At 39.0% G+C, this 15093-nt stretch overlaps 1 protein-coding gene across 1 annotated transcript in view; it reads left to right on the top strand.

The window, feature by feature from the left end:
- The window catches only part of ERP44 (endoplasmic reticulum protein 44), a 115477-nt gene that overhangs the window by 88483 nt on the left and 11901 nt on the right, over window positions 1–15093 (top strand). The window contains exons 9-10 of the mRNA XM_011965260.1: window positions 1532–1643; window positions 2566–2707. Coding sequence (XP_011820650.1) covers window positions 1532–1643; window positions 2566–2707 — 254 coding nt within the window. The remainder of the gene's footprint in view (window positions 1–1531; window positions 1644–2565; window positions 2708–15093) is intronic.

The raw sequence follows: 15093 nt of genomic DNA, 5'->3' as shown, positions 1-15093 counted from the left end.
AAAAAAAAACTAGCCGGGCGAGGTGGCGGGCGCCTGTAGTCCCAGCTACTTGGGAGGCTGAGGCAGGAGAATGGTGTAAACCCGGGAGGCGGAGCTTGCAGTGAGCCGAGATCCGGCCACTGCACTCCAGCCTGGGCAACAGAGCGAGACTCCGTCTCAAAAAAAATAAAAATAAAAAATGATGGACTAGGTGTGTGGCCTCATACCTGTAATTCCAGCACTTTGGGAGGCTGAGGCAGGCAGATTGCGTGAGCAATCAGAGTTTGAGACCAACCTGGGCAACATGGCGAAATCCCATCTCTACAAAAAATAACAAAAATGAACTGGGCATGGTCATGCATGTTTGTAGTCCTCACTATTTGGGAGGCTGAGGTGGGAGGATCACCTGAGCCTGGGGAGGTTGAGGCTGTACTCCAGCCTGGGTGACAGAGTGAGACCCTGTCTCCAAAAAACAGTGGTGAAATTTATGGTATGCTAATTGTATCTCAGCTTTTTAAAAAATAAGTGTAACAAGAGGCTTAATAATTGATCTTATATACAAGTGAAACAGGCTTAAATATGGAGATGAGAACCAGAAGAAAACTTTTAATCTTGTAAAATAGGTCCCAGTTTCAGTTTTTTTTCTTTTTTTAAATAAAGGACATTTGTACTTTCTGGTGAGGTAGTTCCTAAATTTATGGAGAGATGCTCAAAAGGATAGTTGATGAAAATAATTTTGTTTTGAGACCCTTTCTGGACTTTTTCTGATGACTCAGAACTTAGCATTTGTTGGGGAGAATAAATGATTAAATCTATCTACGTATCACATTTCATTTAATCATGACTACTCATTGTATTATTCTCCAATTACAACAATAAAAATTTTAATAGCATTTTATAATTTTCAAGGTGCTTTTGTATGTGTATAAAGAGATATGTAAAAATATATAGGGGCAGGTATTTATTAATAATTGTATTGGTAGAAAATTAGTAAATAATGGAGTTTTTGTCTTTTACCCTGGATAAAACACTTCAGCTTTGGTTAAGTTTTATATATAAGTGTAATGGTTTTCGCAACCTTAGAATACAAAAAAATTTGCAAATCATATTTATTTATTGCTGATATACTCAATTTTCAGTGTTACTTGTGAAGACTGAAAATACTGGTCATGTTTACCCTACCCTAAAATTAACGCCTTGGTAAAGAACCAGCATAGTTCACCTCTGTATGTCATGAGTTCAACAGCCTAACCCTGAGGCCTCGTATCCCATACTGGCTGACAGACAGTGGTTCCTTTAAGGCAGATCAGTTTCTGCAGCAAAGCAGGGCATGTGGATCCTCTGACCGCCTGGGTGCTTGAGGTGGGGAGGGGAGTGAATTCAGTCTTCTGTTCAGGCTAATGTTTATTCACACCACTGAGCCTTTTTTTCCCCCCTGGGATATTACAACTATTACATTACATGGGTCGGGTTCAAAATTGTTTCTACCTAGAAAATAGCTACAACTGAATGGAGAAGCCTGATAATTCTCATTGAATGCTTCTCTCTACAGGAATTGACAGAAGAAGGACTGCCTTTTCTCATACTCTTTCACATGAAAGAAGATACAGAAAGTTTAGAAATATTCCAGAATGAAGTAGCTCGGCAATTAATAAGTGAAAAAGGTAGACAGATTAAGGTGTTTATTTTCATCATTTCTTTCTCTCTTTTTTTTCCCCCTTTCATCGTCTCCCCCCCATTACTTTCAAATCACATAAACATATTTGGGTTAAAACCTTATTTTAGTGCATTCAAATGTGACAGTAAGGAGGCATTAGTAGAGCGATAATATGAAGTAGTGTTTTTTGTTTGTCTTCTAACCATTACTATTTTGGAGAGAAAAATCAAAGTTCATGAAAAGCAGGGTCATGAATGAGCATTAGTTCTGGGCACTTTCTTTCATTGCTTGTCTGACTCCTTTTCCGATGGACATTCCCAGAGATATTTCTGAGAGAGCTTACACAGTCTGATTAACATTTATTTCTAAATGAAAGAAAGTTGAGTAGTTGTCTGTGGATTTCTCCAAAGCATTTAATGGAATTTGAGGTATCACCAGCTTTTCCTCTGTAGTTGGGGAAGAAAGTCAAACAAAATAAACTAAAGTTACTGTATAGAGCTGCCCATTTTAGTCACATACTATCTTGCAGGTTGAATTCCACTAAAAATCAACCAGTATGGCTGGAATAGGCTGGTATGAAAATGGTCCCATGAGAATGGCTCATATATCAATTTGAGCTTCCTGCCTAGAACCTGGTAATCTGCAAAGTAAATGATTGCCCATTTAAGGAGAGTAAAACATTCATTATAGCCTTCAAATTTGGGCTAAGTCAATATGATTTCTAAAGAAGTTATACTTCGTGCTCTAAGAACTAAAAGCCTACCTATTTTAAGTGTTAGATATTTAGGTTTTAGTTTTTCTGATCTATATTACTCTTAAGAATGTTGGGGTGCTTTTTTAGTATGTCACTTTTTGTGAGCTTGCAATCTTGTGAAAATATAATCAAGAAAATTTGAATTTACCTCTCAAAATTCTTTTTTTTTTAAAAGGTACAATAAACTTTTTACATGCCGATTGTGACAAATTTAGACATCCTCTTCTGCACATACAGAAAACTCCAGCAGATTGTCCTGTAATCGCTATTGACAGCTTTAGGCATATGTATGTGTTTGGAGACTTCAAAGATGTATTGTAAGTATTCATTTTGTTGTTTAAAAATTACTGAGATGTGTCTCAAAAATGAACTTAAAATAGTTGTTTGAATATTTTAAATAATCCTATGTTGGAACAGTAGGACTCTGTTAACTGGATGGGAGAGGTTTGGGTGACTGCTGCTTTTTTTTCACTATAGAGTGTGGTATAATTATGAACATTATGGTATACCCTTGTAGAAATACCAACATTAAGTGATTAGGATTGATAATGAATGCTTGGATGATTAATGATTAATGCTTGGGAATCAGTCTCAAAGAACATTTTTGTCTTGTGAGAAATTAGCTTTTCACTGAGTTTGGTCTTTGCCAAGCACATCAAGAAAAACAGCTTATAACCTTTGGGCAGGGTAAAGGAAATTGTGTAATAGTGCTGTTCATTCGTGACTGCACCTAGCAAGAACATTAGTAGTATTTATGAATCTTGCTATTACTAGGCATTTCTAATGGCATATAGCTATGAACTGTTCCAAGAATAGGTAAGCTTTCTGACTCAATTCTCAGATATTTAGAGTATTAATATATGTATAAGCCTTGTAGGTACTACAGATACTGAATTTTTATCAGCTTTGTGAGGTGTTAAATACAGTGGTTAAAAATGTAGATTTTTTTATATGAAAAGTTTAAGCAATACAAGTATTCAAATTAGATATTTTATTTTGAAAATTCATTTAAATGCCATTTTTATCTCAAAAGATTAAATTACACAGTTAGAGGATGATTTGTAGTCCTATGGCAGAATGAATTACCCCACTCAGTTCTAAATATTTCAGTGGAGATGTGGTTGTTTGGTAGAAGATTCCCAATCCTAAAATTATCTAGGAAGCCTAGATTTGAGTCTTACCTTGGGAAAGTCACTTAACTTCTCTGTTCTTGTTTCTTCATATATAAAAAATGGTTAATGATACCACCTACCTAACGGGATTGTTGTAAAAATTGATGAGAGATAATGATTATGTTATAAACCATAAAGTAGTAACAAATCTTAGTTGTTCTTACTTTATCTATGCTCAGAAAGATACCATTCAACCTATCAATTCATTAAATATTTAGCTATCTCTTCTCTATGACAGATATTGTGCTAAGAACCAAGGTTTTTTACTGAGACTGGGTCCCTGCCCTCAGAGAACTCATAACCAAGTGGAGGAAAGGGACAACCAGCTTAACAGGCAATTATGTTTTATTAAGGGATAAGTGCTCTGACAGAGATCAACAGAGTAGTACCTGATGCAAGATTTCTGGCAATATTGATGCCCAAGGTAGGTATAAAGTTTTTTAGAAGTTTATCCCGGAGGTGAGAAGGAGACAGGGCTTAGAGAAAGGTAACATTGGCAGGAACAAGTTCAAGCGCTGTTGGTGAATATAAGTGGAAAGGCGAATGCTGAGGAATGAGGTCAAGAGAACTAATTCATGGAAGTCCTTACATGCTGTGTTAAGGAATTTTGACTTTATCCTGAAAACCATCAAGAGCTAATGAAAGGTTTTAATCAGGGAGTGACATAATCAGATTGTTTTTTAAAGATTACTCTGGCTGCAATCTGGAGAATAGATTAGAGGGCGTCAAAATAAAATCTAGGTGACTGTTCAGTAATCTAGTCAAGAGTTGATTATGAAAGTTAGTCTCAGTGGACATCAGCAAGATGACAGAAAAGGACTTTCCATGTTCCTCTCACACAGAAACATCAAGTTGAACATACATCCATGCACAAAAATACCTTTACAAGAGCTAAGGAAACCAGGTCAGAGATTACAGTACCTGAGTGTAGTAAAGAAATGATGCATTGAAGAGTCTAAAAAGGACAGTTTTATACTACTTGCACCACCCTTCACCCAACCCCAGGCAGCACAGTATGGAGAGAGATACCCTTCATGTGGGGAAAGGAGAAGGAAGTTAGCACTAAACTTTTCCTCAGACCCTAACACTTGGCTTGTCCTGGTAAAACTCAGTGCCAGAAAGGCTTCTGTAGCCCCAGACTACAGGCTGGTACCCATGGACCGAGCATTTAGTCCCACCATGGTGCCAGGCTAGATCTCAAAGCCCCAGGTTGGATTCCAAAGCTGCAGGCCCCAGGCCTGCCCAGCAGACTCAGTCTCTGGATCTACTTCAGCACCAGGCCAATCCCAGTGACTCCAGGCTCCAGACCAGCTGCCCACAGCCCTAATCATCAGGCTAGCACCCACAGACCAAGGGTTTAGGCTTATCCTAGTAGACTCCAGTGATGGACCAGCCTCCATGGACCCAACTTCTAGGAACATACTTGTGGATCCAGGTTTCAGACTGGCCCCTGAAGCCCCAGGACCCAGGCTAGATTTTGCAGACCTGACTCCAGGCCAGCACCTGCACACTCAGCCTCCAGGCCAACACAAGTAGTCCCAGGCTCTAGCCAGACTCCAAAGCCCTAGGCTTTCAACAAGCCTCAATGGCTTCAGATACCAGGCCAGCAACCATGATCCTATACTCCAGACAAGCTGCCATAGATCCTGATTCCACACCTGCCCCAGCAGTAGGTCAACTGCAGGTTCCAAAGACCTAAGATCTAGGTTTGCTCCAGTAAACACAGAGTCCGAGTTCACCCTAGTAGGCCCTGGTTCTAGGCCAGTCTCCACAGACAGAGGCTCCAGGACTACCTCTGCAGACCCAGGCTCCAGGCCAGTCCCCTGTGGACTCTTGACCCAGACCCACTCCCATAGACTCAGCCTATCCCAGTGGACCCAAGCACCAGGCCTGAATGGCCCCTGTAGACTCAAAGGCCCACCCCAGTGCCAGGTTAGCTCTAGTGGACCCAGGCTTCAGGCCCACCCTGTTAGATGCAGGCCCATTCCACAGAACCAGTCAACAGCTCCACTCCAGTGGACCCAAGTTTCAGGCTTAACTCCATGGAACCAGGCACCGAGCTCACCCCCTTGGTGACCCAGGCACCGGGCCAGCCAGTGTGAAGACACTTAAGAGCAAGCCAACCTATGAACCATACCAGGCAGCTGGACTAGAATCCCTGAATGGACTGACTAGTGAAGGGCTTTCCCAGACAAAGCAAGTCAAAGACTAAAATAAGTCTCTACATCTTCAAATGCCCAGACATCAATGTAAGGCAATAAGAAATGAAAAACCAAGGAGACATAAACATAACATCACCCAAAGAGCACAATAATCTCCCAGAAGCTGACCCAAAGAAATGGAGATGTATGAACTGCCTGACAAAGAATTCAAAATCATTGTTTTAAAAAGTAACATCCATGAACTTCAAGAAAATACTGAGAATTCAATGACATCAGGAAAACAAGTTACCAAAATGAGAAGTTTACCAGAGAGATTGAAATTATATATTTCTTAAAAATTAAACAAATTCTAGAGCTGAAGAACACAATGAATGAAAAGAAAATGTAACAGCATCGCCAACAGAATTGAACAATTAGAAGAATTTAAACCTGAATATACAGGTTATTTGAAAACATACAGTGAAAGAAGAAAAAAAGAATGAAGAAAGTTTATGGAATTAATGGGACAGCACCAAAAGAGTAAATATTCAAGTTATAGGAGTAAATGAAGGAGAAAGGAGAAACAAAGGGGTAGAAAACTTATTTAAAATGAGAAAAGCTTTGCAAATCTGAGGAAAGGTATAAGTATCTAGGTACAGGAAGGTCAAAGAACTCCAATCAGCTTTAGTTCAAAGACTACACCAACACATAAACTGTTGAAAATCAAGGACAAAGAGAGATTCTGAAAGCAGTAAGAGAAGAGCAAATGACATGTAAAGGAGTTCCAGTACAGCTAGAGCAGTTTTCTCAGCAGAATCCTTATAGACCAGAAGAGAGTGAGATGATATGTTCAAAAGTACTTAAGGAAGAAAACTGCCAACCAGCAATATGATATTAATACCTAGCAAAGCTGTCCTTCAGAAATGAAAGAGAGCTAAAGACTTTCCCAGATGAACAAAAGCTGAGGGAGTTTCATCAGACCTGTCTTAAAAGGAATGCTAAAAGGGAGTTCTTCAGGCTGAAAGAAAAGGACAGTAAGTACTAACATGAAAACATGAAAGTATAAAACTCAATGGTGAAAGTAAGTATACAGTCAAATTCAGAATACTCTAAGCCTGTAATTGTGGTATATAAATCACTTATAGCTTTGGTATGAAGGATAAAAGACAGAACTATTAAAATAATAATAGCTACAATAATTTTAGGGATACACAGTATAAAAAGATGTAAATTATGACACCAGAAATTTAAAATGTGAGGAGGGTAGAGTAAAAGTGTAGTTTTTGTGTGTGTGTGTGAATAAAGTTTTTATCAGCTTAAAATAGCCTGTTTTGAGCACAGGACATAGTGAAGAAGTATACAAAATAAAATAAAAATTAATACCCTATTATGATTATATTTTATGTAAATCTCATGGTGACCACAAAGCAAAAAAACTTTAGTAAATACACAAAAGATAAAAATTAAGGAATAAAGCATACCACTAGAGAAAATCACCTAAGCGCAAAGGCAGACAAGAAGAGAGGAAGAAAGCAACAAAGGATCTACAAAACAACCAGTGAACAATTAACAAAATGGCAGTAGTAAGTCTTTACCCATCAATAATTATTTTGAATGTTAATGGCTTAAATTCTCCAATCAAAAGACATAGAGTGACTGAATGGATAAAAAACCAATACCCAAGTATAAACTGCCTACAAGAGATTCACTTCACCTATAAGGGACACAGGTAGACTAAAAGTGAAGGGAGGTAAAAAGATATTCTGGACATGGAAACCAAAAGAGGGCAGGGTTGCTATAATTACATAGCATTTAGGTCAAAAACTGTAAAACAAGGTCATTATATAATGATAAAGGGGTCAATTCATCAAGAGGATATAATAATTAAAATATATATGCATGCAACATTGGAACACCAAAATATATAAAGAAAAGATTAATAGATCCGAAAGGAGACTATAATACAGTAATAATAGGGGACTTCAATACCCTGCTTTCAGCAAGGGCCACATCATCCAGACGGAAAAATAGGGAAAGTTTGGATTTCCACAGTTTTAGCTCAAATGGACGTAACAGACTTATATAGAACATTCTATTCAACTGAAGCAAGATACACATTCTTCCAAGTGCCCATGGAACATTCTTCAGGATAGATCATATGTTAGGCCACAAACAAGTCTTATCAAATTTAAGAAGATTAAAATTGTATCAGATATCTTTTCTGACCACAATGGTATAAGCTAGAAATCAATAACTGGGAGTAAATTGGAAAATTCACAAATACATGGAAATCAAACATGTTCCTGAATAACCAGTGGAGCAAAGAAGAAATTAAAAGGGAAATTTAAAAATATCTTGTGAAAAATGGAAATGGAAATACAACATACCAAACAAAACTTATGGGAAGCAGCAAAAATAGTTTTAGGAAGTTAGTTTTACAGCAATAAACACCTACATCAGAAAACAAGAAAGATCTCAAACCTAACATTGTATCTCAAGGAACTAGAAAAAGAACAAACCAAGCTCAAATTTAGTAGAAGGAAGAAAATAATAAAGATCAGAAGAAATAAATGAAATTGAGATTAGAAAAACAATAGAAAAGAGCAACAAAACTATGAGTTGGTTTTTTAAAAAGATAAAATTTAAAAACTTGCAGCTAGAAGAAAAGAGAGAAGGCTCAAAAAATAAAATAAGAAATGAAAGAGGAGACATTACAAGTGATACCACAGAAATACAAAAGAATAAGAGGCTACTATGAATAATTATGTGTCAACAAATTAATAACCTAGAAGAAAATACTAGATACATACAATCTACCAAGGCTGAATCATGAAACAGAAAATCTGAACAGACCAACAGCAACCAATAACAAATAAGAAATTGAATCAGTAATGAAAAGTCTCCCATCAAAGAAAAGCCCAGGACCTGATGACCATTCTTTCTAAAACTACCAAAAAATTGAAGAAGGGAGAAACCTTTTTTTTTTTTTTTTTTTTTTTTTGATACGGGATCTTGCTTTATCGCTCAGGCTGGCATGCAGTGGTGCAATCATAACTCACTGCAGCCTCAAATTCCTGGGCTCAAGTAATCCCACCTCAAGCCTCCCGAGTAGGTGGGATTACAGACATGTGCCACCATGCCTAGCTAATTTGTTTTTGCTTTTGTAGAGACAGATTCTTGCTGTTTTCCAGGCTGGTTTCAAGTTCCTGGCCTGGCCTCAAGTGATCCTCCTACTTATGGCCTTCCAAAACACTGGGATTAGAGACATGAGCCACTGCACCAGCCTGGGAGAGCACTTTTAAACACATTCAAAGTCAGACTAGGACACTATAAGAAAAGAAAATTACAGGGTAATATCCTTGATGAACATAGATGCAAAAGTCCTCAACAAAATCCTAGCAAACTAGAGACCCTGGTTATGGTCAATTGATTTTTGACAAAGGTGCAAAAGGTGCACTTTTCCCAGCATCAAAAAGAGAAAAGAGAGTCTCTTCAATAAATTGTGCTAGGAAGAGTGGGGGGAAATTGGATATCCACATGCAGAAGAATGAAATTAGACCCTCATCTCACCCCATATGCAAATATCATCTCAAAATAGATTAAAGACATTAACATAAGATCTGAAATTAAGAGTACTGAAGAAAACAGGGGAAAGCTTCATGACATTAGTCTGGGCCACAAATTTTGGATATGACCCCAAAAGCACAGGCAATAAAAGCAAAAATAGAAAAATTGGATTACATCAAACTAAAAAGCTTCTGCACAGTGAAGGAAATCTACAAAGTGAAAAAAACAACCTACAGAATGGGAAAAAGGATTTGCAAACCATACATCTGATGAGGGGTTAATACTAAAAATATATAAAGAATTCAAACAAGTCAATAGTAAGAAAACAACCTGATTGAAAATGGGTAAGGCATCTGAATAAACATTTCTCAAAATAAGACATACAGGTAGCCAATAGGTATATGAAAATGTGCTGAACTTCATTAATCATCAGAGATGTTAGAATGGTGTCTTTGACAACCCACAGAGTGGGAGAAAATCTTCACAATCTATACATCTGACAAAGGACTAATACCAGAATCGACAATGAACTCAAATCAGTAAGAAAAAAACAATCCCATCAAAAAGTGGGCTATGGACATGAACAGATAATTCTCAAAAGATACACAAATGGCCAGCAAAATGCTCAACATCGAGAGGACCGCCCTGAGCGGAGGGGGAGGGGCGGGGGCCGGGAGGGGTGGGGCCCGGGCCTTCTAGCACTGTAGGCGGTGCCTCCCGAACTGGATGTCCACGCCCCCGCTGCGGTGGGAACTTCCTCGCGCTCCCCGCACGTGGTCATTTGCCACCTGTCCACGGGCCTCCCCCAAGGAGCTGCTGGAGGAGCAGCTGCACCCGCTGCCCGGGCACAACTACTTCGAGTTTTTCGCCGCCAACTTGGGATGCAGAATATAAGAAGTTTTTAGAAACCTACTGTGTGGAGAAAGAGAAGACCAGTGTCAACCCTGAGACTGCTGGGGGAGATGGAGGCGAAGACAAGAGAGCTCATTGCTAGAAGAACTACACCTGTTTTGGAATATATTAAAAATAGAAAATTAGGGAAGCAGAGAATGCGAGAGGAGAAGCGATTAAGAACGGAGGAAGAGAGAGTTAGAAAAGAAACGTTTGCAGGAAGAGGAAAAAGAAAAAGAAAGATGCAAAACAAAAAAAAAATTGCAGAGAAAGAAGTAAGGGTTAAGGTCACACGGCGGCAGTGACAAAGAGCACAGGGATGTGGAGAGATCTCAAGAAAAAGAATCTGAAGCACAAAGACACCATGTGGATGACAGCAGGAGGCACAGATCTCACCACGAGCCTGACCGGCTTTCCAGCAGGAGCGAAGATGAGCAGACATGGGGTAAAGAACCTGGCCAAGACAGAGGGAAGAAGGGGAGCCAGGACAGCGGGGCTCCTGGGGAGGCTGTGGAGAGACCGGGAAGAGCTCAGAGGTGTGAGGACGGTCCGGCACCCAGAAAGGAGCGACTGGCAAACAAGGACCGGCCGGCCTTGCGGCTGTATGATCTGGGAGCTTGCTTCCGAGCACGAGAGTGTGGCGGAAGCGGGAGGAACTGCAAGGCAGAAGGTTCGGGGACTGGTCCTGAGAAGAGTGGAGGAAGAGGCAGAGTGAGTCACTGCGCGCACCTGGCCTCCATGAACTAGCGAGGACATCCCAGAAACATGTAAATGACCCCGAGTGTGACGGGAAAGGAGAACTTACTCCTTACCAGGAAGCTGGAAGCTAAAAATACAGAGGGTGACATAGAAACACGCAGAAACCATTCTAAAGAAAGTAGTGTCAAGTCTTAAATTGAACAGAATTCTCACGGATTTTACTATTCCTATTATAAACTAGTATTTGTTGTTTAGCCAAACCAGAAAATGATTTCCACTGGACAGTAGAGGGAAGAAGGTTAGTATGGGATCAGTGCGAGTCCTGAAGCACTTTCAGTGCTCTGAGAACGAGATCCACTTTGGGTTTCATTTGTTTGTAAGCAGAAGAGCTGTCAGTCTCTCGTGCTTCTCTGTGGCCTCCACGCCGTGGTGTCGAGTAAAGAGCAGTTGTTTGTTACAACCTTTGTGAGTCAGCCATGCCTGCAAAGTGTGCTGTGTTTTAGTCCTGGTAGGAATATATATACCACAGTTCACACTATATAAAACTCAGCAGCTTCAACTATTGCCCTTTCAACAGTTTTGCCACTGACTGGAAGAAAATGGTTTCACAGTCTTTGGATGGATGCATTTGTGGTTTGTAACCGTTACGGTTTAAATCATCGTTTAAGAATTTTCCCAAATAACAGAAATTTTGTTGGGGAAGGGATAAACTAGGTATAGCATATAGAGCCTGTCTTTGAGTTTTAGACACTTTATTTGTAAATAACTGAAAATAGCTTTCTGAAACCGTGCATTCTACAATTTCTTCCTTTCAGTGAAATTATTAAATGTTAATGTATTTTTGGCACTGCGATTTTAACCATTTATTAAATAAAAATTTTGTTAAAAAATGCTCAACATCACTAACGGTCAGGGAAATGCAAATCAAAACTACAATGCAATAACCACCTTACTTCTGCAAGAATGGCCATAATAAAAAAATAAAAAAATAGTAGATGTTGGTGTGGATGTGGTGATCAGGGAACACTTCCACATTGCTGGTAGGAATGTAAACTAGTACAGCCACTATGGAAAACAGTATGGAGATTCCTTTAAGAACTGAAAGTAGAACTACCATTTAATCCAGCAATCCCACTGCTGGGTATCTACTCAGAGGAAAGGAAGTCATTATATGAAAAAGATGAAAGTAGAACTACCATTTGATCCAGCAATCCCACTGCTGGGTATCTACTCAGAGGAAAGGAAGTCATTATATGAAAAAGATACTTCTCACGCATGTTTATAGCAGCACAATTCACAATTGCAAGATCATGGAACCAACCCAAATGCCCATCAGTCAACAAGCGGATAAAGAAACTATGGGGTGTGTGTGTGTGTGTGTATGTATGTATGTATGATGGAATACTGCTGAGCCATAAAAAGGAATGAATTAACAGCATTTATAGTGACCTGGATGAGATTGGAGACTATTATTCTAAGCGAAGTAACTCAGGAATGGAAACCAAACATTGTATGTTCTTACTGATATGTGAGAGCTAAGCTATGCTGTGAGGACACAAAGGCTTAAGAACGATACAGTGGACTTTGGGGACTTGTGGGGAAGGGTGGGAGCTGGGTGAGGGATAAAAGACTACCAATAGGGTGTAGTGTATACTGCTCAGGTGATGGGTGCACCAAAATCTCACAAGTCACCACTAAAGAACTTACTAACGTAACCAAATACTACCTGTACCCCAATAACCAATGGGGAAAAAAAATAATGGCGTCTTTGTTTTGTCTTGCTATAGAGGAATACCTGAGGCTGGGTAATTTATAAAGAAAAGTGGTTTATTTAGCTTATAGTTCTACAGGCTGTACAAGAAGCGTGACACCTGCATCTGTGTAGCTTCTGTTGAGGGCTTTTATGCTGCCTTAAAACGTGGCAGAGAAAGTCAAAGTGGAAGTGGGCACATGCAAAGAGGGACCAAACCTGAGGGGCTACCTGGCTTTGTAACAACCCACTCTCACAGGATCTGATTCGATCCCAGCAAAACTAATCCTATCTCACTAGAGCAAGAAGTCAGCTACCATGAGAATGGCACCAAGCCATTCATGAGGGATCTGCCTCCATGACCCAAACACCTCTCATTAGGCCACACCTACCAGCACCTCCATGTTGGGGATAAAATTTCAAAATAAGATTTGGTGGAGACAAACCAACCATATGCAAAGCATAGAAGATGACTATTATAAAAGAGACAAAAGTGGTGATGAGGATGTGTGGAAAAAGGGAATCCTTCACATTGTTGGTGGAAATGTAGATTAGTCATTATGGAAAACAGTATGGAGTTTCCTCAAAAAAATAAAAATAGAACTACCCTATGATCCAGCAACCCCACTACTGGGTATCTATCCAAAAAATAGGAAATCGGTCTGTTGAAGAAATATCTGCACTCCTATGTTCATTGCAGCATTGTTCACAATAGGCAAGATATGCAATCAATGTAAGCGTCTGTCTACAGATGCATGGATAAAGAAAAGGTGCTATATATACACAATGGGATACTATTTAGCCTTAAAAAAGAATGAGATTCTGTCATTTGTAACAACATGAATGAACCAGGAGTGAACAGTGCGTTGAGTGGAATAAGAAGTCAAGCACAGAAAGACAAATACTGCATGATCTCACTCATACGCAGAATATTAAAAGTTGAACTCATAGAGGTAGAGAGTAGAATGGTTGTTACCAGAGGCTGGGGGTTATGGGGATTGGGGAGATTTTTAAAAAAGGAAACTTCAGTCTTTTAAAGGGCATCTATAAAGGACCTACAGCTAATGTCATATCTAATGATAAAGAACCAAATGCTTTTCCTGTATGATAGAGAACTAGGCAAAGATGTTCAATCTCACCACTTCTTTTAGTATTGTACTGGAAATCCTAGCAAGTACAATAGAACTAGAAAATAAATGAAAGACATTCAGACCTGAAAGAAAGAAATAAAAGTAACTTTCTTTGTATATAACATGATTGTCTGTGTAGAAATTACCAACAAATCTGTTAAAGAGCTCCTAGAACTAATAAGTGATTTGAGCAGTATACAGGTTAACTTTTTAAAACATCACTTATATTTCTATACAAAGACAATGAACAATTGGAAACCAGGATTTTGTTTTAAGTTCCATTTATAATAACTCCAAAAGGAGGAAAAAAAAACTACCTAGATATAAATCAAACAAAACATGTGCAGGATCTGTGTGTTGAAAGTTACAAAATGCTGCTGAAGGAAATCCAAGACAACCAAAATAAACAAGGAAGCATACTGTGTTCATGGATTACAACACTCAATACAGTCAACTTGACCTATAAATTTAATGTGATCCCAGTCAAAATCTCAGCTAGATTCATTGATATAGACAACCAGATTCTAAAATTTATATGGAAAGCTTAAACCAGAATAGCTAAAACTGTTTTGAAAAAGAAACAAAGTTGGAGGATTCACATTACCTAGTTTTAAGACAAAATATACATCTAAGGTAATTAATACAGTGCAGTTTTGGTGAAAGAGTATGTACATAGAGCCATGGAAGAGAAGAGAGGGAGTCCAGAAATAGACATACAAATATAGTAATAGATTTTTTAAAAATTATACTTTAAGTTCTAGGGTACATGTGCACAATGTGCAGGTTTGTTACATATGTATATATGTGCCATGTTGGTTTGCTGCGCCCATTAACTCATCATTTACATTAGGTATTTCTCCTAATGCTATCCCTCCCCCCTGCCCCCACCCCACGCCAGGTGCCGGTGTGTGATGTTCCCTGTTCTGTGTCCAAATGTTCTCATTGTTCAATTCCCACCTATGAGTGAGAATACACGGTGTTTGGTTTTCTGTCCTTGGGATACTTTGCTCAGGATGATGGTTTCCAGCTTCATCCATGTCCCTATAAAGGACATGAACTCATCTTTTTTTTGTGGCTGCGTAGTATTCCATGGTGTATATATGCCACATTTTCTTAATTCAGTCTATAATTGATGGACATTTGGGTTGGTTCCAAGTCTTTGCTATTGTGTATAGTGCTGCAATAAACATACGTGTGCATGTGTCTTCATAGCAGCATGATTTATAATCCTTTGGGTATATACCCAGTAATGGAATGGCTGGGTCAAATGGTATTTCTAGTTCTAGATCCTTGAGGAATCGCCACACTGTCTTCCACAATGGTTGAACTAGTTTGCACTCTCACCAACAGTGT

Source organism: Mandrillus leucophaeus, unplaced genomic scaffold (assembly GCF_000951045.1).
Source record: "Mandrillus leucophaeus isolate KB7577 unplaced genomic scaffold, Mleu.le_1.0 Scaffold1181, whole genome shotgun sequence".
Lineage (NCBI taxonomy): Eukaryota > Metazoa > Chordata > Mammalia > Primates > Cercopithecidae > Mandrillus > Mandrillus leucophaeus.
Note: the sequence above shows the minus strand (reverse complement) of the source record. Positions and strands in the feature narration are given on the sequence as shown.